The sequence below is a fragment of the Molossus molossus genome, unplaced genomic scaffold (assembly GCF_014108415.1).
Source record: "Molossus molossus isolate mMolMol1 unplaced genomic scaffold, mMolMol1.p scaffold_m16_p_14, whole genome shotgun sequence".
In the NCBI taxonomy this organism is placed as follows: Eukaryota; Metazoa; Chordata; class Mammalia; order Chiroptera; family Molossidae; genus Molossus; species Molossus molossus.
The window spans coordinates 66,334,991-66,356,060 of NW_023425349.1; the positions used below are offsets into that span (position 1 = coordinate 66,334,991).

At 42.7% G+C, this 21,070-nt stretch overlaps 1 protein-coding gene across 2 annotated transcripts in view; it reads right to left on the reverse strand.

Moving 5' to 3' along the window:
- Window positions 1-21,070, reverse strand: part of FREM1 (FRAS1 related extracellular matrix 1) — a 157,676-nt gene that overhangs the window by 131,125 nt on the left and 5,481 nt on the right. For both annotated transcript variants that reach the window (XR_004959489.1, XM_036260930.1), the window contains exon 2: window positions 1,068-1,554. Coding sequence is in view for 1 of the 2 variants with exons in the window: in XM_036260930.1 (XP_036116823.1) it covers window positions 1,068-1,298 (231 nt within the window). In the remaining variant the exon portion in view is untranslated. The remainder of the gene's footprint in view (window positions 1-1,067; window positions 1,555-21,070) is intronic.

Below are 21,070 nucleotides of genomic sequence, written 5' to 3' on the forward strand. Positions count from 1 at the left end.
GAATGTCGAGATGTCTTGTGAGCTAGCATCTATCCAAGTCTCTATAATCCACCCCTACAACATCTAGCACCATTTTTGAATAACTTCTTGGAAGGAATATGTTTCTTCAGTCAAATGTAGAAGAAAATTGATGTTTAGAGTTCAGCCCATGGACATGATATATTCCTCCAGAAGCAGCAGCAGCATCCAGTGTTGAATATTCTCAAAATTGTTTGCATTGGGAGGAAGAATAAACCACAGTGGAAACAAGTAATAAAACCAGAAGCAACATTTCTATTGTGTATAGAAATAAACCCCTACTTTAAATAAATACAATATATGATATTACAGATTTTTTTTTCAAACCCAAGGTAATTCTTCACCCTACAAAAGGATTGAGCATAAAATACCTTAAATGAGAAGATCTCCTAGATTTTGATTAAAGAAAAAAATTTGGGGTAGACATTTTTGAAGAAGAGATTTTTTTTAATCCTCACCCAAGGGCATTTTTCCATTTTTTTGTTCAGATAGAGTGGGAGGGAGAGAGAGAGAGAGAGAGAGAAACATCGACGTGAAAGGGACACATCGAGTGGCTGCCTCCTGCACGACCCAACCAGGGCCGAGGACAAACTGCAACCGAGGTACATGCCCTTAGTGAATCCAGGTCTCTCTGGACCACAGGCCAATGCTCTAACCACGAGAAAACTGGCCAGGGTAAGGGTGGATATTTAAAAAGAAGTATCTTCATATCTGTTGCCTTGCTCAAGAAGATATTCAAGTGATGTTACGAGATGAAAATGTCTTCCTACTTTACTTTTTCTATTCTGCAGTCACGTGTTGTGTCCAAAGAATGTCTTGAAATCCTGATATCTTATTCAAAGGTGCCCTGACTAGCAATGGGTAAGATAATTTGGGGCAGGAATAACCCTAAAGAATGACCATATCTCATCACACGAGAGACTGCCTACTTCACCCCTTGGAAAGCTCTGTTTTGTGCCCCCCCCACCCCCACCCCCCCCACACACACACATTCTCACACACTCACATTCATAGACACTACTGAATAGAAAATCTCGGACATGACCTACCTGTGGAGTGAGTTTCCCAACCCTCTGGGTTATTGGCTCGTTCATCACAACTTCTACTTTGCAAGCATCTTTCTCTTTGGGGATAGCAAACTTCAGGTCCTCTCCCGACAGGAAGGCAGAGCTGCCCTTCATCACCCTGATCCCCCGGTTCACGCTGATGAAGGTGGGGCTGGCCCAGCCCAGGAGGAGCAGCAGCAGGGCCTTCAGCCCACCCCAGTTCAAAAAGTTCATGCCGACAGGGGCCAGCTCGCTTCCGTCCACCGGTGAAATCCCTTCAACAAAGGAGGGCTTCTGTGCTTCTTCCGGGGACGTCAGCTCATAGTCCAAGGGGCAGGGCAAAGGGTCCTGACAATGTGCCCCAAGATCTTAACATGCCTCTTTCATTGCCAACTCAGACAAGGAGGCCTTTCAGGGAACCCCAGGGCTTTTAATAAAACTTGCTGATCACTCCTGACAACGCTGGCGAGATTAATGTGCTTTTTTAATCCTGCAAATGGGAGTAGGGGTTGGAGGAAAGGAAGAGAGAGACCAAAAGGTTGGTGTGGTTATTCAAAAGATCCCTACCAACAAAGGAATCTTTCAACCAGCCTATACTTTTAGTTAAATTAAAAACAAATAAACTAACTTGACCTCCAGGCCCATCTGGAAAGCAATGCATCCATCTCATTACACTGCTTGTAACTCCTGCTTCCGGCCTCAACATGCCCCAGTTGAGAAGTCAGCTGTGTGGTCCAACAGGAGCCAGCCAGCCAGCTGCCCAGTGCAGCGTGTGGTCCTGTGTTCAGAGAGAGTTGTTGAACTCTCTGCTTCTGCTTCCTCATTGGTTAAATGAAGACAACAACCTACCTTGTGGAAGAGAGCTGATAGAATTATTTGCACACTGTTTGAAAACATGATTAAGTCTAAATCAATGCTACCCAAATAAGAAATAGGCTTCATAATTTGTCACAAAGTCACAGTTCTGACTTCGCTGGGCAATGACGACACCTAAAAACACATGTAGTATATGCAGAAAACATATTTTGTTTACTAAGTGAATGTTCACATTTTTGTTTATGTGTAAAAGGGCCTAGGAATCAAGTAAAATTGCTTCAGAATAGACAGCTAATGACACAGTGTATGTGCATGGGTATTTACATCACCCACAATGCTAACTGCAGTATAATGTACTGAATTTGCACAAACGGGGTCTTCTTGTTTCTAATTTAACCACTTAGAATTTCAAGATTATTTCTCTGCATTCTATGAGAACAGAAATGATTTTTATCAAAAATAACATGTATGAAAATATACCCTTAAATTAGGCGAACCCATAATAATTTATTATGCCACAGAAAAGCTTTATATTTTGATGGTCACAGTAAATTTCTCTACATAATCAATGGATACTGAAATAAATTTTGACAGAAGGGTGTAGACAAAAAAAAAAATGCCTCTATGATCCACATCTAATACATTAAGGGAAGACTCATTCTCGTCACTGTTTGAACCCTTTCACTTTTGAGGTAGTGTGTGGCATGTGTCACCCGACACCTGAGGGGCAGATGCTTTAGAGAGCAGCCTGTTTTTGACGGTGTCAACCCCAAAATAAAACAGTTCACACACCCCACTGCCCACGCTGCCCACACTCAGGCTGAATTAGGTTGGCTTATTAATGTAAATGTGGGTGTTGAACTTGCACCACAAAATCAAATCTTGTTTCCATTCACATTTGGCATCTCAGACCACTTAGAGAAATAGTGGCTTCACAGAGAAGAGAAGCAGCAGGTAGGTAGGTGTCCCCCAAAACTGAGACATCAGGGGGAAACTTCGCCTTCTGAGATTTAAACAAACGAAGTCAACATGTAAAGGATTCAAGGACTCTACACTCTTGTGCTTTTCTCTTACCTCATTCTTATCCCACTTCCTCACTGCTTCTTCCTAGACTCCTGACGTGTTAATACTGAGGAACCTGTAGCCCAGTCCTTGGACCTGTTTTTTGTCTCTCTTCACTCCCTGGTGATCTCATTCCTTGGCTTTAAGTGCCAGTTATATGCTCATGAATCCCAGATTTATATCTCTAATCTTGTCTCTTAATTCTGGATCTGTGTATGCAACTGTCTGACATCTCTGTGTGGGTGTGCAACGGCGTCTCATACTTGATGGAGCTCGATTTGAGCTCTGGGTCTTCCTACCTCGGTTACTGCCACTCCAACTTCCCAGTTGTTCTCCTCTTCGTCTCCCACTCTACGTCCAAACAGACAAAATAACGAATCCTGTTTGTTCCCTGTGATGGACAGACCTTAGGGTAACCTCCAATAATTCCAGCCGCCTAGAATCCAGAGTTTCTCTCTCCTTGAGTGGCAGCAGAACTTACGACCTCGCTAACCAACAGAATATATGACTCTCCTAGCAGACGGAAGCCAGTTCTCCTGCTGAACTGGAAGACGCAAGCCCCCATGAGCTCTAGTGTCACGAGGAAATGATTTCTGCCGACAACCTGAATGAGCTTGGGACAAGATGCTTCCTAAATCAAGCCTCTAGGTAAGAACGGTGCCCTGATGGCAGTCTGATGAAGCAGATACCCCAGCTAAGCATGACTGGGCTCCTAACTTGTGAAAACTCTGAGATAATAAACTTGTGTTGGCTTAAGCCACTGCATTTGTAAAAATGTGCTTACATAGCAATAGAAATTGAACGCTCTCTTCCTCTGAAACATATCCAGAATCCAACTACTTCTCACTACTTCTGTTATCACCCTGGTCCAAGCCACCACCAACCAACTCTGCTGGATGCCTGTAATAGCATCCTATTGGAGATTCCTGCTTCTCCTCTTGCCCCCCCTATAGGTATTTCTCAGCATGGCAGCCAAGATTCCTATTAAATGTTAGTTATAGAACCACTTCTCTACCCAATCCTCCAGCGGCTGCAGCCTTCACAGTGAGCCATAGGCACCAGGCTACTGTTTTCCCACTGACCTCTCTCATCTCATTTCCATGTGTTCTCCCTCTGCTTGCTCTGCTCCAGCCACACTGGCATCTTTGCTTTTCGTCAAACAAACCAAAATCAACCTTCGCCTTCTCGCCTCCCTCCAGAACCTTCCCACTTGCTGTTCCCTGTGGCGCAAACGTCCTTCCCCCAGATACCCTCCGTTCCACCCCACCACTTTCGAGTTTTCCATGAAATGTCACGTTTGCAGGGTGGCCAGGCCTGACCGCCCACGAAAATTATGGCACTCTCATCCCCAGCATCCTTTCTTTGCTTCATTTTAAACCTTATCCCTTAGAACCATCTCACATAATACAGTTGCTTATTTATGTCACTCATGGTCATCTGCTTCACGAAGGTGAGGATTTCTACCTTTATATTCATGGATTTATCTTTCAGATTCCCCCAGTCAATCCTGCTGCCCAGACTGAGGATGCTGCCTTGCACGTGGAAATGGGGCCACACCATCGGCCGGGGGATGGGAGCCAGAAGGAACCCAGGTCTCTTGGGGTGTGTGCAAAGCAGAGTCACCAAATCCATTCTTCCAGAATTACATCAGAGGATGTAAGCTCATTCCCTGTTTAACCCACTCTTATTTTAGGTTTATTTTGTTACTCATTATTGAACCCTAACTATGCTTTTAATAATGGACTTAGTCTTCAAGTGTTTCTATTAAGTTAGTCACTATTCAGCTAAATACTGTAATTTCTTACCTAACAGCACATGGGGCACTAGCTCATTCTCTATGTCATAGTAATTAGGAGACAAGGGCAAAATCCAAGATGTGAATGTTCATTTACCAGGAAGAAACACAGAGAAAGAGAAGAAAATCTACGTCCTTGGCTCCCTGGGCTCCAATGAAGTGCAAAGAATAAACCTGAACCTGAAAGATGAGGTTCTAATCTTAATTCTGTGAACATCAATTTCCTCTTTCAAAAATGGGGCCATCATCCTCCCTCCCCCCGTTTCCCCATGAGATCGAATTAAATAATCCATGCAGAAATATTTCCTTAATTATAAAGCCCCAAACAGATGTAACATTATTACAAAATATATCAAAGAAATAAGACCAAAGCTTGACTCAAGAAAAACAGAATGGGAGGCCCTGGGCCTTGGTGAAGGCAGCAGAATTAGATTTAGTCAAAGTCAGATGGAGGATGTTTTATTTACATTCTAATTTTCTCTTTTCTTCCTCCTAGTCTTAAGCCACTGTTCTTTTAGGTTTATTTTGTTACTCATCACTGAACTCTAAGTATGCTTTTAATAATTGACTTAGTCTTCAAGGGTTTCTGTTAAGTTAGTCACTATTCAGCTAAATACTGTAATTGAAAACAATTCTATTATTTCAGAAACAACCTGAAGCAAAACGATTGGGAGAGGGGAGAGAGATTTTAAGAGTAATAATTTCCAAATTCAAAATCAAACAAAACTCATTCTTTAATCAACTGGGCTACAAAACTAGGTGCGATGAAGATTTAAAGAAATATGCTTCATTTGAGCTTTATGTTCTAATTTTGCTCTTGTGGTTTTTTTCTTGGTGTGGGAAACACCAAGTATGTGGACATTCCATGGAAAAATTGCTCTGATTTTTCACTTGAAGAAGGTGGGGAAAGAGAAAAGGAATTGGATAAACAGACACAGGGGGAGAGGAAATCAAGACTCTGGATCAAACAAGATAGATGATGAAGGGTCTTTTATCCCCCCCAAAGTGAAATGGCAGTAATTGTCTTGTCTCTGATTCAAAATTAGGATGTCCAGAGGCAGCCAACATTTATTTGACAGCACCCTAATGGGAAGCCTAGCACATCTTGAGAACCGCATTTTCTTGATCTCAACATAGAGCAAGTCAGTGCCTCAGAACCCGCCTGCCACAGCCTGCTCTGATTGCTGATGTGGACCCTCAGATCAACAGAACTAGTGGGGGCGTTTGGACAAGGAAGCAGAACAGTAGCTGGATTCTCAGGGAGCTTGTATGTAGACTTTAGGCATCTGGGACTTAATTTGATCTCTGCTTTCTTGTGTGGTTCAGCTGCTTCTCAGCATTCATAAAAATCTCACGTCACGGCTGCAAATTGGTTTTGCTCTTTCAGACCACTTTCCCACCACTGTCTTTCTTCATGGGGAAGTCATTTATTCCAAGTGCATCTGTACGAGCCAATACAAGTGTGTGAAGAGATATTCTAAAAAAAAAAACCAAAAAAACATGGAAAACCACCCTGCTTCAAGTTAGTTCTTATAAAAATTCAAAATGGTTTCTTTAACCAAATTTTTTTTTTGGTAAATTTCTTAAATGGAAGAAAATAATTTACTAACATTGCATCTGGTGGAAAGAAAATGTGAGCTCGTATTTATTCCATAATTACACATTTAGATTAACTGTAGGAGCATGTATTTGCCATGTTGACATGATCATGATACCCTGTCATTTATCTGAGATAATGTGTGCACAACAAGAAAAAAAAATGGATCACAGCTGTGTTCCCAGGCGCTCTCTGCAATGGAAATTCTGAGGCTCGGTGTTAATGATGTGCCCTGATGAGATTCCTATTTACCACTGTTCCTCTTTGTAATTTGCAGTGGTAGCTACTCAACAGAAGGGAAGCACCTTCCTCCTCCTGTGCCCAGCACAGACATCACAACCATGACTTTCTGTTTGCTTGCTTTGCTGTTTCCAGAATGCTTGTGTAGCCAGATCCTCTTCTCCTTAGCGCTCTAGGTAGGTATGAACAATCAACTGAAGGTGCCAATGGATGAACTCAATGAAACTCCTCCGTGGAATCACCTCCTGATTCGGAGCCTTAGATCTTACAAGTACCGTAAAGTCTTTAAGAAAGAAAATAAACAGAGAAGTGGCTTTTTATTTTTTATTTATTTATTTATTTATTTTTTATCCTCACCCGAGGATATTTTTCCATTTTTTGTACAGATAGAGTGGGAGGGAGAGAGAGGAAGGGAGAGAGAGAAACATCGACGTGAAAGGACACATCAAGTGGCTGCCTCCCGCACAACCAACCAGGGCCGGGGACAAACTGCAACCAAAGTACGTGCCCTTAGCGGAAACCGAACCCGGGTCTCTCCGGACCGCAGGCCGACGCTCTAACCGCTGAGCCAAACTGGCCAGGGCGAGAAGTGGCTTTTTAAATGAAAAATAGCCAACTTGGGATTCAACCCATTTTTATTCACCCAGCCATAGAGAGATTTTGATATCGTTGACTAAATGATGAAGAAAACCAGAGATTTTTTTCTGCCTCCTACTCCATGCTGAAATCTTTAAAATGCCAGTCACGGTGAACTTAAAAGCCATCTTGAAATTTTTTATGACAGATTTTTTAAATCACTATAATTTGTACTCAAAGTAATTTTCAAAGTAATTCCTATAACTCAAATGTAAAAAGTCTCAAACATAAACTAGTAGCTCAGTTATCCGTAGGATAACTGAAATGAATCCAAGTAGTAAATGACATAATTTGGTTTACCTGAGAGCAAGGACCTGGCAACCTGGAGAACTGTTTACAGAGAACACCTAGCTTCCAAACTTAAAAAAAGTGTCTCTCATCTTTGTGTTTTAGTTGAGGAAATTAAGACTTAGACTTTACCATGGACTTCAGATCCACTGCTTCCTCTGACCCTACCACACCCTGAGAGAGAGAGAAATCGAACTGCTCCTTGTTTTAGGCAACAAGTAGTAGAATTCTCAGACTTGCCCAAGGTCACGGCCCAAAGCAGCAGAGCCTGGGAGAAAGAAGCGGAACTCTGGCATCCTGAGGACTTCCTCCTCTATCCTGACATCCTGACATTCTCATCCCATTCCTCCAACAGAGAGAGGTTGAGCCATACTACCAAAAACAAAACAAACAACAACGAAAAAAAAAAAAAAACAGGCACTAGAAGACACAGAAAAAAAAGCAGGTTCTTCTCTGTCAAGAAGCTCAGCCCTGGCCGGTTTGGCTCAGCGGTTAGAGCGTCGGCCTGCAGTCCCGAGAGACCCGGGTTCGGTTCCCGCGAAGGGCACGTACCTCGGTTGCAGTTTGTCCCCGGCCCTGGTTGGTCGTGCGGGTGGCAGCCACTCAATGTGTCCCTTTCACATCGATGTCTCTCTCTCTCTCTCTCTCTCTCTCTCTCTCTCTCTCTCTCTTCCTCCCACTCTACCTGAACAAAAAAATGGAAAAAATGTCCTCGGGTGAGGATTAAAAAAAAAAAGAAGAAGCTCATAACCTCTTATGGAGCTTTAGTTGTTCAATGACCCCATAATCCTAGGCAACCTTGGCTAACACAGGATTTCCAGGATAAACTCTCTGAGATAGAAAAAACAGAATCACGAAGAAGAAAGAAATAGCTTGTGACTTCTAAGATATTTTTTCTTTAACAAATCATTTTTAGTATCTTCCTTTTCTCATTTTTTGGTTACTAGTACTTTTTAACTGACTCCGTACAGGCACTGGGCTATATTCTTTATATGCATCTTTTCAAGTGTTTCTCACAACAAATCTACCAAGTAGTTTCTATTCTGATTTTATAAACAGTGACTTAAAGCAGTGACGTAATAATCACATAAAAACTAATATTTATTAAGTGCTTACTATGTGCCAGGCATTGTTCAGACCACTTTACATATATTATCTTAATTCCTACAATGGTTTCAGGAGGTAGATAGCAATTTCACAGATTCGAAAAAGGCGGCACAAAGAAATTAACTAACATGCCACAATTTTGCCCAACTCCGGGACCCCTGTGCTTCACCACTCTGGTCTACTGCTTCTCATTCCAGCAAGACCGATGTCCTCTGCAATTGCTTCACTACCCCTGGGGTCCTTTTCTTACAGTATGTAAATACTTAACAACTTCCTTTATGGGTCCAGACAGCACTTGACGCTGTGGCAGGAGTTAAAGCTTCACTGGAGACAAGGTTCTCTCCAGGAACTCGCGGTCACTTGAAGAGCATCTCACTGAGGCCGATGCCGGCTGCCGGCACTTAGGCGGTCCAGGTCCTCAGGCTGCAAGAGCAGTTTCAGGTCCTCAAGGCAGACAAGCTTCTTCGAAATTCTAGTCTAAGTCAACGAAATATGTATTGATTCCGTTTTCAACAGTCTGCTTCCTCTGCTCTGCAATTTTTTCCTAAAATGTAATCTAAATCACAGAATGTGTGGTTTAGGAGAAACATTGGAATCCAGCTATCCTTCATTTTATTTACCGATTTATTTGCTTTTCCTGAAAATAACTGCCATTTGTGTGTATACGAGAAACACATACTTAATAACTAAAGGATAAAAATACAGAAACATAAAGAAAATGAGCCCAACCCATGTGGCTCAGTGGCTGAGCGTTGACCCAGGCACCCAGAGGTCACCAGTTCGATTCCCAGTCAGGGCACATGCCAGGTTGTGGGCCAGATCCCCAGTGGGGGGCGTGCAGGGCGGGGCCAGTCGATGTTCTCTCTCATTGATGTTTCTCTCTCTCTCTCTCTCTCTCACACACTATCTCGCTCTCTCTCTAAAAATCAATAAAGAAAAAAGAAATTTAGCCCTGGCCAGTTTTTCTCAGTGGTTAGAGCATCAACCCACAGACCAGAGTGTCCTGGGTTTGGTTCCCGCTAAGGGCACGTACCTCGGTTTCAGTTTGGCCCCAGCCCCGAATGGTCGTATGGGTGGCAGCCAGTCAATGTGTCTCTCTCACATTGATGTCTCCCTCTCTCTCTTCCCCCCTCTCTCCCTGCCACTCTATCTGAAGATGAATGCAAAAATGTCCTCGGTTGAGGATGAAAAAAAATTGAAAAAAAAAAAAGAAAAGCACTTTCCCAACATCCAAAGGAAACACCTTAGGTTTGCGTGTGTGTGTGTGTGTGTGTGTGGATTTTAAACTTAATTAGAACCATACTAAAACAAGAGGCGCATGCCATTCTTTCATATTAACATAACACTCTACTCTAATTATGTCCCTATTACTAAATATTCCGTGTGATCTTACTGTTTGCTTGTACACTATATCCACTATGTGGAAGTATTGTGATTTCTATACTCATTCCATTATTATGTTGAAGTAGTTATATCTGAATAGATTGTGATGAAAATTTCTTAATTATAAATTTGTATGTTTTTCTAGTTCTTTCCTTTTGATGGTTTTCTAAAAGTGGGATTATAAATCTAAGTGTATAAAGTTATTCTGAGGCTCTTTGATGTGCATTCTTACTGGTGATACAAACTTTCACCCTTCTGCGGTTTGCTCACTCGCTGTATCTTTGTTGCTGTTTTAACCTGCATCTCTTTGCTTTCTTGCAATTTAACGCTTTTTTTCAAAATTTCCATTAACTATTTGTATTTTCTTTTCTAGAAATCGCCTTTCTTTTACAGAAGAAAGGCAGCCCCATGGCAGCAAAGTGAGTTGACTAATGTTTAAATAGCTTTCTAGGTCCAAGCTGGAGCTGCTCCTGCCCAGGGTGCCTGTCAGCAAACCGAAACTTAGATCATGCTCTTGTCCCTTTAAATGCTCCTCTTGACCAGAAACCACATCTATTGTTTCTTCCTTGTTCTTTAGTTTTTTTTATCCTATAAAAAAGGTTCTTGCCTTCTACCCCATTCTGCAGTTCTCCAAAAAGAGATTGTCCATTTTATGAAGTATTGAATAAAGTGTGTTTGTGTCACTTAAATTGTCTTCTTTAATCATTTGTGAACACCAAGATGACGTAACTATCTGGAAATCAAGACTGGATCGGAAACCTAGTTCTTTTGACATCCAGACTGGTGCAACATCCGCTCGCCCTGCAGCTCACTTGAATCACAGATACTCAGTCCAGAAGTGTCGCTTTCAGTACTTCCTTCCCAGGTCTCAGGAAGAGCTGCTAGAAGAACAGAACCATGAGAAAGACCTCCCTCAAGCTGTACCATCGAAACCAAGGTTGCAAAGATGGACCTCTAATACCAGACAAACTCATTAGCAGGTTTCCTTTCTTAGATTTGTCATCAGTTCAATGTCTACCCTGCTGATAAAGGCCACCTATTACAAATTCTGTTTCTTACAATGCACACTTTGTAGATGGAAAAGTTTTCCACAAAAAAAAAAAAAAAAAGTCTTCCATATCCAAATATACCTGAAAAGTAGAATACTAAAGTCTCACTTTAAAGATTTACAGGGAATATGAGAATATTAAAGGTTCTAAGAAAAAAACCTTAAGCCCAAAATTTGCACTCTTACAGAAAGCCTTTTTTTCTCCATTAAAATACCCCAGGTCATTTGAGAAATCATTCAAGAAACACAAGGCTAGAGAATTAAAATGATTGAAATATAGGATGACCACATGGTGTCTACAAAATTTCTGGTCATACCTGATAAAATACATACTCAATGAATCTACTTCAGAAAACTAAATCCCAGCCACTCTTTGAAAACCAGACATCTGGCCTTTCTCTACAGAGACCTTCTGCTAAAACTGTCTTCAAAGGTAGAGAAAACTGATTGCAGAGGGAAAAGGTTTAGTTCCCTCAACTTACAGCTCTGTTTTTAATGACTATTAGAGTTTCTTAACCCATCAAAGGCATTTCCTTGAAGATTAGGACGTGGCCATAATTTACATTCATTTTGCTTTTAGCCAGAGGGTTGAATCATACAAATTTTCATAACATCTTGCTTTAATCGGCTTACTTAAGCAGAATGAAAAGCACTCGCTCACATTCACTGTGGTTGACTATACCTGTTCTTCACCTGGGACTAACCATGTGTCTGTACCCAAACTCATACCTAGGACCTTCCCAACCACAGTCACCCTGTTTAAAATTGGTTTTCCTCTTCTTGAGTGACTTGTGCGTCTTTTAATTCACAACGAAATACCAAATTGTGCTCAAGTAAAATTCTGTTTAAATTCACATTACAACATGTTCAGGAGTTCATCTTCTGAGAACAATTCCATTTTTAGAAGACAGCCTGGTTCTTTGTTTGTATGTGACAAATTCATTTTTTCATTCAGTATACAAACAGTTGTTGAGCACCCACTTGGTGACAAGGACTATACTAAGTACTGGGATTACAAAGACAAAATAATAATTCTTGCTCTTAGAGAGTTTATAGTCTAATGCAGAAAGACAGACATAAACTAAGAATTCAAAAAGGGTGCAAGTGCTATCGTGGTGGAAGCATTGTGTGCTAAAGGAATAACAGAGCGCAGTGTTCGACTCCAACTGGGCCCAGGGAAGGCCTCCTAGAAGGGGAGAAAGTTACCTTTAAAAGAATAAATAGGATTTACAGAGGTAAAAAGTGGTTATGTTGAAGATGGAAAGAATGTGCCACAGTCAAAAACCATCATGTAGATGTTATGTCAGAAGCGGAGATGTTGTGAAAGAGTAGAGGTACTGGACGCATAAACATTAACTGAGACATGATCCCTATGTTTGAAAGACGGAGGTCTTGTAGGAGAGATATTAATAATCAGATAACTTACAACACAAAATGGTATCGTTGAGATAACACGTGAGCAAAATGCTTTAATGAGTTCATCCAACTGAGCAGTACAGACTTAAGGAGCTGCTGTTCGGGGTGAAATACCGCACTGTGAAAGGGACGCTCAGACTTAGGGACACTGCCCAGCGCTGCTCCTCGAGCTGCACTGCAGTCAGTTTGACCATCTCTCTTACATGGCATAGCTACGGAAGACTTCAAACTCAGCGACGTCTGGTGCACAACAGAGACCACCACCACAGATTTTCTTGTTAAAAGATATGCTGTAATGAAAAGGCTTTTGATGACTTCAGAAACACGGTGGTGATAAATGTCGAAAAGTGTAATGTTGTTTGAGCCTACGTCACAATATTTCAAAAATGACAGAATTCTAGACTTCTCATCCAAATTCTCTATGTTGTCATCCTCGCCGTCATCATCATTTATTATGCATTTTACTTAGCGTCTGGCACTGGTTTAACTCATTTCATCTTCACAACAGCCTATGGAGTGGACTCTATTCTAAGGATTCCGATTCTAAGGAAACAGGTAAGTAATTTTTCCAAGGCAAATGCTAATGAATGGTGGAGCTGGAATCCTAACCCTGGCGGACAGAGCAGACAGACTCAGAAGCCAGGGATCCTGAAACTCCGGGCTGATGCTCCAGGACGTCAGGACGAGGAAACAAGGGCCCCACGAGGCTAAGTGATTTGCCAAAGGCGAATGGACTGCTTGAGGCTGCTGCTTTATTCATTGAAGCAAGCAGAGTGTGACATGTAAATGACGGTGTCATATACTGAGATGCAGTAAAATTAAAAAGTGCAAACGATAAGGGTTAAACCTAACAACTCCAATGAGCGTCTTGACACTCTTCCTTGCTGAGGATCTTGGTGCAATTCTGATGTTCAGCCATGACCTATGCATCGCTTTGTTTCTACAAATTTTTTTTTTTTTTACAAATAACTATATAAATGATTTTTTGATACAACAGTACCAAACAAAAGGGAGGAGGAAAGGAGGAGAAGGAGAGAAGGCTTACGATCTGTTGTAGGCTCAGAGCTGAAGTGAAAGAAATGGAATAGTGAGAAGCCAGAGGCCAGACTGGGAATCAGATCCGTGAGATCCGGGCGCCTCTCCTGCTTCCATTTCCTTGAACAAGGTCCCTTAGTCTTTCGTGGTTTCTGTTTCCACATCTATACAATAGTTGATGGCTTTCAGGGTTATTACAATAGTCAAATGTGATATATATGTAAAGGTATTATATGGCTCAACCAAGTCCCCATCTCTCTCTCTCTCTCTCTCTCTCTCTCTCTCTCTCACACACACACACACACACACACACACACACACACGGCTCAAACCAAGTCAGTCCCCTTCCTCCCCCTTCAACCCCAGGCCAATCAAAGGTAGTTCTTTCTGTAACTCATTGGAGATTTATCCCTATAATGGCAGATGCATGTCATTAAACATTTGTGCAGCACCAAGAGTGAACCCTAATGTAAACAGTAGGTTAGATAATCATAACTGGCTCATCAGTTGTAATGAACATACCACACACATACAAGATGTTAATAACTGGGGTAACTGGAGGGAGGGGGATTGTGAGACCTCTCTGTTTAATTGTTCTATAATCCTAAATCTGCTCAAAACCTTTTATTAATTTGAAAATGTTATTGGATGAGCCATCCTTTGACATGCTCAATGATTTAGGATGAATTGACCCTGCGGTAACACGCAGATGGAGGTAGAAAATTTCTACAGAGCAGTGTGGGCCAGCAGCAAAAAGAAGCAAGGCAAACCTCGGGGAGCTCTCGCTCATCACACTTCCCGGCGCTCGGGCACTGAGCGCGATTTCAGGCAGGCTGTGGAGCTCTGTCCTTTCTGAGGTTCTGCAAATCCCCAGCTCCTCCAGTGCCGCCCGGTCTCACTGGCCCGCAGGACACTCCCCCACTGAGGTCCCACGTGGGACAGTGCTCCCAGCACGCAGCCCTGCAGCCTCTGCGGCCCACTGAACTTAATTACACTAAGAAGAGCGAAACTTGATCTGCTCACTTTGGCGGGACTGGGGGAGGCTGTGGAGGATGGGAGGGTGGGAGGGAGCTCTCAGTCAATGGGATTAAAAATGCTCCAAGCACTGGCTCCAAAACACAACCTCCACAAACCTCACAGGCTGAAGATGACCCCTCTGAGTGTCTGGCTGACTGGCTCACCGTTGAATAAATCCACGGGGCAGAATGCAGCAATGTATCAGAAGAACATCACACAATAATCGCAAACACCAAGTCAGAGAAATGTTTTGAAAGAGAGCCTTGGTGAAACACTTTTCTTAGTGTCTCCAAGACACAAATAAGCTATTTTCAAAACTTTGGTTTACAAATCATTTGTCTAGAACAGTGGTTCTCAACCTGTGGGTCGCGATCCCTTTGGGGGTTGAATGACCCTTTCACAGGGGTCGCCTGAGACCATCAAAAAACACATATTTCCGATGGCGATTCATAACAGTAGCAAAATTACAGTTATGAAGTAGCAACAAAAATAATCTTATGGTTTTGGGTCACCACAACAGGAGGAACTGTATTAAAGGGTTGCAGCATTAGGAAGGTTGAGAAGCACTGGTCTAGAAGAACATGTTTACCACAGCATGGCTTCTAGACCAGCCAATGAAAGCAGTTCACACTGTGATGGCCCTGGGCACCGCAGAAACTCCTCATGGTGGGAAACCACACTAACAGATCTGACCTTTAAAGGGTTGGCCAAAAGTGTTGAAACTCCTTTGCTAGGCTCCACTCAGTCCACCAAATTCCAGGGCACCATGGTGTTCGAACCAGGGGTGCCAGAGATGCTGTTGTCACAGACCACAGAGTGGATGGTGCCCCTGGAGTTCTGCACTGTGGTGGCTGACCCCAGTATCTGCCAGGGCAAAGGAGTACTGGCTGCAAGAAACTTAATTCTCGTGGCTTCGGTCCTACTCCACGGCCCCAGAAAGAAGCCAACAGTCCTTGCAAAGACTAGTGATGGTCCACATTATTGATGACACCGTGGGAATGAGTTACTTCTGTCTCCCCGCAACCCAGCAGGTCCCATCTCTGACTTCACCTCAGAATCACTCGAGCACCAGTCCCGAGTTTCAGGGTTCACTTGTCTGGGTAGGGCCCAGGCATCTGAATTGATTCTAATAAGCAACCAGCACAGAATCACTGCTGCAAACAACTGCACTTTATTTTCTTCTTCTGTGCATATAAAACGAGGTGAAAGGAGCTTTTGTAAGCAAAGGCTGAAGCGAGGTTCATCGGCCTGTCTACAAACCATCGGGGAGGAGTGGGTGGGGCTGGCCCAGACCAGCACCAGGCAGAGGCTGAAAGAAAGGGCCAATCTGAAGGTGAGGAGGGGAGCGGTGGGGAGAGGAGAGGAAGCTAGGATGGCCCTGGACAGAGGAAAAGAAGGACCTTTTCTGACTAGTTGGGAGGGCCATTCCTAGGAAGCCAGTCACATACAGCGAGATGTAGAAACAAGGCAAAAATTATTAGAAAGGAAACGATGTCTAAAATAAAAGAAATTAACATGAAGTTTAACTAGTAAAATTCTGTGCTACCATTAGTTTCCATTGCATTCTAACCTTTCCCTGCTGGGAATCTTTAAAGACAAAGTTAAATATATGTGTGATAGCAATAAATTTAATTACTCAAAGGGTAATATTTTTCTATGCTTTTTTTCACAGTATGATATTTCAAGATGTGATAGAAAGGGTCATTTGGGTTTAGGCAAAAGTAATAGCTCTCTTTAAAATCATTACTTGTATGAAGAATACTAGGAGACCAACTCATTTTTCTGAAATTTGATCAATAAAGATAAAGAATCAAGCGGGGTAAAAAAAAGAATAAAAGCATTACTTGCAGAATCATTACTGCTCAGATCAGAAGGAAATTTGAGGTTATCTGCTTAGCCGTCTGCTGCAAAGCAGAAACATTCAAATCTTCTGGTCTGGAAATTAAAAATCTCTCACATTACTCCAAAGTCTAATTCCCCTTTGTATTCTTAATGTATCCCAATTACTCTTGTCGATTTCCTCAGTGAAACAATCACCATTATCTTGGCCTCTTACAATACTTCTCTTTCTTTTTTAAATTAAATTTTTTTCTTTATTGATTTTACAGAGGAAGGGAGAGAGAGAGAGAATATTGATTGGCCGCCTCCTGCATGCCCCACACGGGATTTAGCCCACAACCTGGGCATGTGCTCTGACTGGAAATCGAACCGGCGACCTCTTGGTGCATGGGTTGATGCTCAACCACTGAGCCACACCGGCCGGGCTACAATACTTCTTAACATGGTCATGAACCTTAGATCTTGTCCATTGAAACCCATCTAACTATCTCCAGCCTGCTGCTAGAATAAACAATTTGGTTTTTTCTACTCTATAACAAAGAACAAAGATCATTTTTTTTAAAGGAAAAAGGAGTCAATTCTTTTTTGTAAAGAAAAATCCAGATAATAGATGCTTTAGCCCATACATCTCTTTGTAGGCAGACCCCAATTAAGCCTTTGAACTAAGGATAACATTTTGACTAAACTGTTCAACCTCAACCTTCGATATACATAGGTTATTTAAACTTTTTCAGCCTTGCTTTCATCCTCTGTACAGAGGAGATTCATAATACTGACTTCACAAGGTTGCTGTAAAGGTAGCTTTTGTTGTTTCTGATTCACAGAAAAAAATATCTGCCTTCCCATCATGGCCACATGAGCTCCTTACCATGTCACTGTCTTAAAGTCTGAAGTCTTCATCTTTAAAAGTCTGCAGAGTCTAGGTCTTAAAAGTCTGAAGTCTTAAGTCGTGAGTTTTAAAGTCCCCATTTCAGAACTCTCTGGCCACGGAGCGAACACATCAGACACGATGGCGGCAAACACTGGGCTGTGACTGCCAGCCTGCTGGGCAGCACCACGTGGTCTCCGACCGTGTCTCCATTAGCTCCCACGTTGTCCTCATTGGCCACACTTAATGTAGGCAGACTCTACAGGGGGAAGGGGTGTGCGAGGAGTCCTCCTACCAGTGAATCCCATAGCCTGTGATTTCACACACAAGGGACCTAGCTCCCAAGCAATTTACAAAGCCACAGACCAGGAAATGCCTCTTTATTGAGGAGTAACTGAAGGCCAATAGGTCCCAATAAAGCAATTCAGCAACAATGACTGAGGCCGCACAGCGTCTGTGATGCAAAATGATCCACACGGCACACAACTCCCTCCTCACTGGAAAAGTCAAAGCAGCAACCACAGGGGCTTTATGGCCAAATGAGGAAGATAAAGTGGGATCCACCTGGGATTGTTTGAACGTGCAAAGCTAGTCCTGTCTGAGGAAGTTTCCCTATCACCCCGTCCTGAAGCCAAACTCTAAATCCAGAGTGTATTATAAACTTATTTTGTAATGTGGGCTTATGTGGCTACAAGTTTTGTTCTGTTTCCTTTGGTTATAGTACATTAAGTCCTCATTTAATGTTGTAGATAGATTCTGTGACTTTAAGCAAAATGACATGTATAACAAAACCAGTTTTACCATAGGCTAATTGATATAAACAAAAGTTAAGTTCATACAGCGCCTCATCAGTATTGAACAAAACAATGTAATTTAAGACATGCTGTAACGTCTTAAGAATTTGGAAGATTGGCTGACACCAGATGGAGACCTTGGCATGGTGTTATGGGCCGAATTTTGGTCCTACAAAATTCATGTGTTGAAGTCCTAACCCCAGTATCACAAAATGTGACTATGTTGAGATTGGGTCGTTAAGGAGGCAATTAAGTTTAAATCAGATCATTAGGGTGGGCCTTATTCAATATGACTGATGTCCACATAAAAAGAGGGAATAAGGAACAGATAGACCCAGAGAAAAGACCATGTGAAGACACAGGAGAAGACAACCACCTACAAGCCAAGGAGAGAGGCCTCAGAGGAATGAATCCTATTTGCATCTTAATATTGGACTATAAAGAGAGAATAAAAGTCAATGTTAAACTCTCTGGGTAGCTATTTAAAATAGGCAAATGGCCATTCATTCAACCCATGCTCATCTCCTCCAGATAAACCACCCTCAGGTGACATTTTAATCACTGATCAGTACCTCCAGCAGCAGCTATTTTTTTATTGTTCCAAGAATTCTAAGGACTTAAGACACCAAGTATTTCCCAAAATTTTAGCATTTTATTGTGCTCTATTGTGTGCCAGTCTGTAGATCTTAGTAGCAGAGACCACAGTCAGTGGGAGATCAAAGTTATTGAGCCATGACATGTGGTTAGCAGGAGTCTGACTTTCTTAAGATGAGGAAAGTATTAAAGGAAAGAAGAACATAAGGGGAATGACCAGAGAGAAATGCAAAAGAAAAGGCCCTGAGCCTAACCTGAAAAAGCCCTGACTGTTGTGCTTCATTCCACCACATCACAGGTCACTGACAATGACACCATGTTAAAAGGGACTATTTCATATTTTAGAAATAAGCTTGAGATCTGTACCCCATATTTGGTAGAAATCAGCTCTTCAGGTTCACTTGCCTTTTGATCCCCATCTTCTCTTTATTATTATTATCACTTTGATACATTGGCTTTCATCAGCAGGCCATGCCCTCCCCATGGCAGAAGCCAAGCCTGCCACAGAAAAGCAGGGACCAATGCAGTGACAACAGTGAGCCTGGGGACCACGCTCTCCTAGATTCAATGCTGGTTCTGCCCTTACTGGTGATGTCATCTTGGCCAACTTAAATTCTTAGTCTCAGTTTTCTCGCCTTCAAAAAGGGTTAAAACACCAACCCGTGGCTCTTCATGAGAATCGAATGAAAAAGTATAGGTGAGCATCTAGCACATGGAGGGTGCCCAATGAATATTAGTGTTCTTACTACTACTTTTATGACTATTACTGCTCAGACTCATCAAATATTTTTCTCCTTTCCCGTGATGTGCCTCCTCTTGACCAACTGTCCTATGTCCTTGAAAAGCTGTCTCTACCCACTCCTTCACAACCCTTTAGGGAACCCTTGTGTTCCCTAAAAGGACCGCTTGATTTCGACTGCCACCAGTCCACTGAAATAGCTGTCGCAAAGGCTGCCAGTGACCTCACCGATACACCAAATAGAACTTTGCTCCCACGAAGCTCTCCGATCTCTGCAGCGCCCAACATTGCCCTCCACCGCACTGTGCGCACCTGCTTCTCCCCGATTCCTGTGCCTCGGTCCTGACTCTTTCCACCTCTCCAGGGCCTCTTCCTCTTTTATCCGTGCTTCCTTCTCTTCCCGCCCTCTTCTTTCTCCTTTCTTGGTCACACTGTACCATTAGAAATGTGGCATTTCTTTAAAATTTGACCTCAACCTGCTTCTCACTACATGTCCACTCCCAAGGCCTTTGTATCTCCGAACCACAGCCCTACTCTCAGCCCTGAGCTCCAGTCACACGTTCACAGTCACCTGCTGGGCGCTTCCACCGCCACGCCCCTGCCCGTCTGCCCCTGCCTGGAACACCTTTGCTTTCGTCCCTATTAATCAAAATCCTTCTCACAGATTAACACGTCCTGAAATGCCTCCTCCAAGGTACCCTAAGACTTGATCGGTTCATTTGCAAAGATTTCCTTTCTGCTCTTGCAGAGAATCACATTTTATTCAAACCCATCACAGGGCACTTATCAAATCATACCTGATGGTGTGGCTATTTATGTGTTTTGAAGGCATAGGACAAAACTGTCTGTTGTATGTGATATGCATTCAAAACATACACCACAAGATAAAATCAGCAATTACAGTTGAACCGACTTTAGTATTCTTGTCAAAACAGGGATACCAACACATTGACACCTTTGAGCTCTTCCCATTTAAACTTAGCCGTTCTGTGAGTCTGGGTTATAGAAATGTTGTGTCTAGTTTCTTCTCTAACAAGAAATTAGAGATACCATTTCTCTTAAGAAAAACATCTTGACTTGTGCCCCATTTGGGCCCCCTCTGGTTAAACAACTTTCTAAATTCCTAAACAAAGATACAGAAGACTAGCGTATCCAATTCACAGACTGTGCAGATCCAGGGAGGTTGACAGTTGTCACTGAGAACAGGGCCGAGATCCACAGCCTCGATAACTGGAGGCTGGACCGATGGACTAAAGCCAGTAAGTTCGCTTTCAACAAGGACAAAGGTAAATCTACATTTCCAAAAATCAGCCACATATAAATGGGAAAGAACAGACCTACTTTGGTAGCAATTTGTGAGGAAAATAGTTGGTCTTCAAATACTTGAAGGAGGAGAGACTTTACTCTGTGTTCCAGGGTAAATGGGTAGAATCTCAACTTAATTTTAGAAAGAACGTTCGTTCAGCGTTGTCCAGAAGTGGCCAGGGCAAAGGTGTAGACACAGGAAGGGGTCCTTGTTTTAGGGAGGGAGGATGGGTTCCAGGGGCCCTTTTGTGAGACTAGATTTCCCTGCACGATGGTACTTTGTCCGGTTCTCCAGCCTCCTCTCACACACTGGGAACTGTCACACAGGTCTCCTCCCCTTCCCCAGACCCACCCAGGGCCCACTCCGGGCCTTTCCCGGGTTTGTTTGTGCTGCTCTGTCTGCTGGGAATGCCCTTCCCCCACTCCC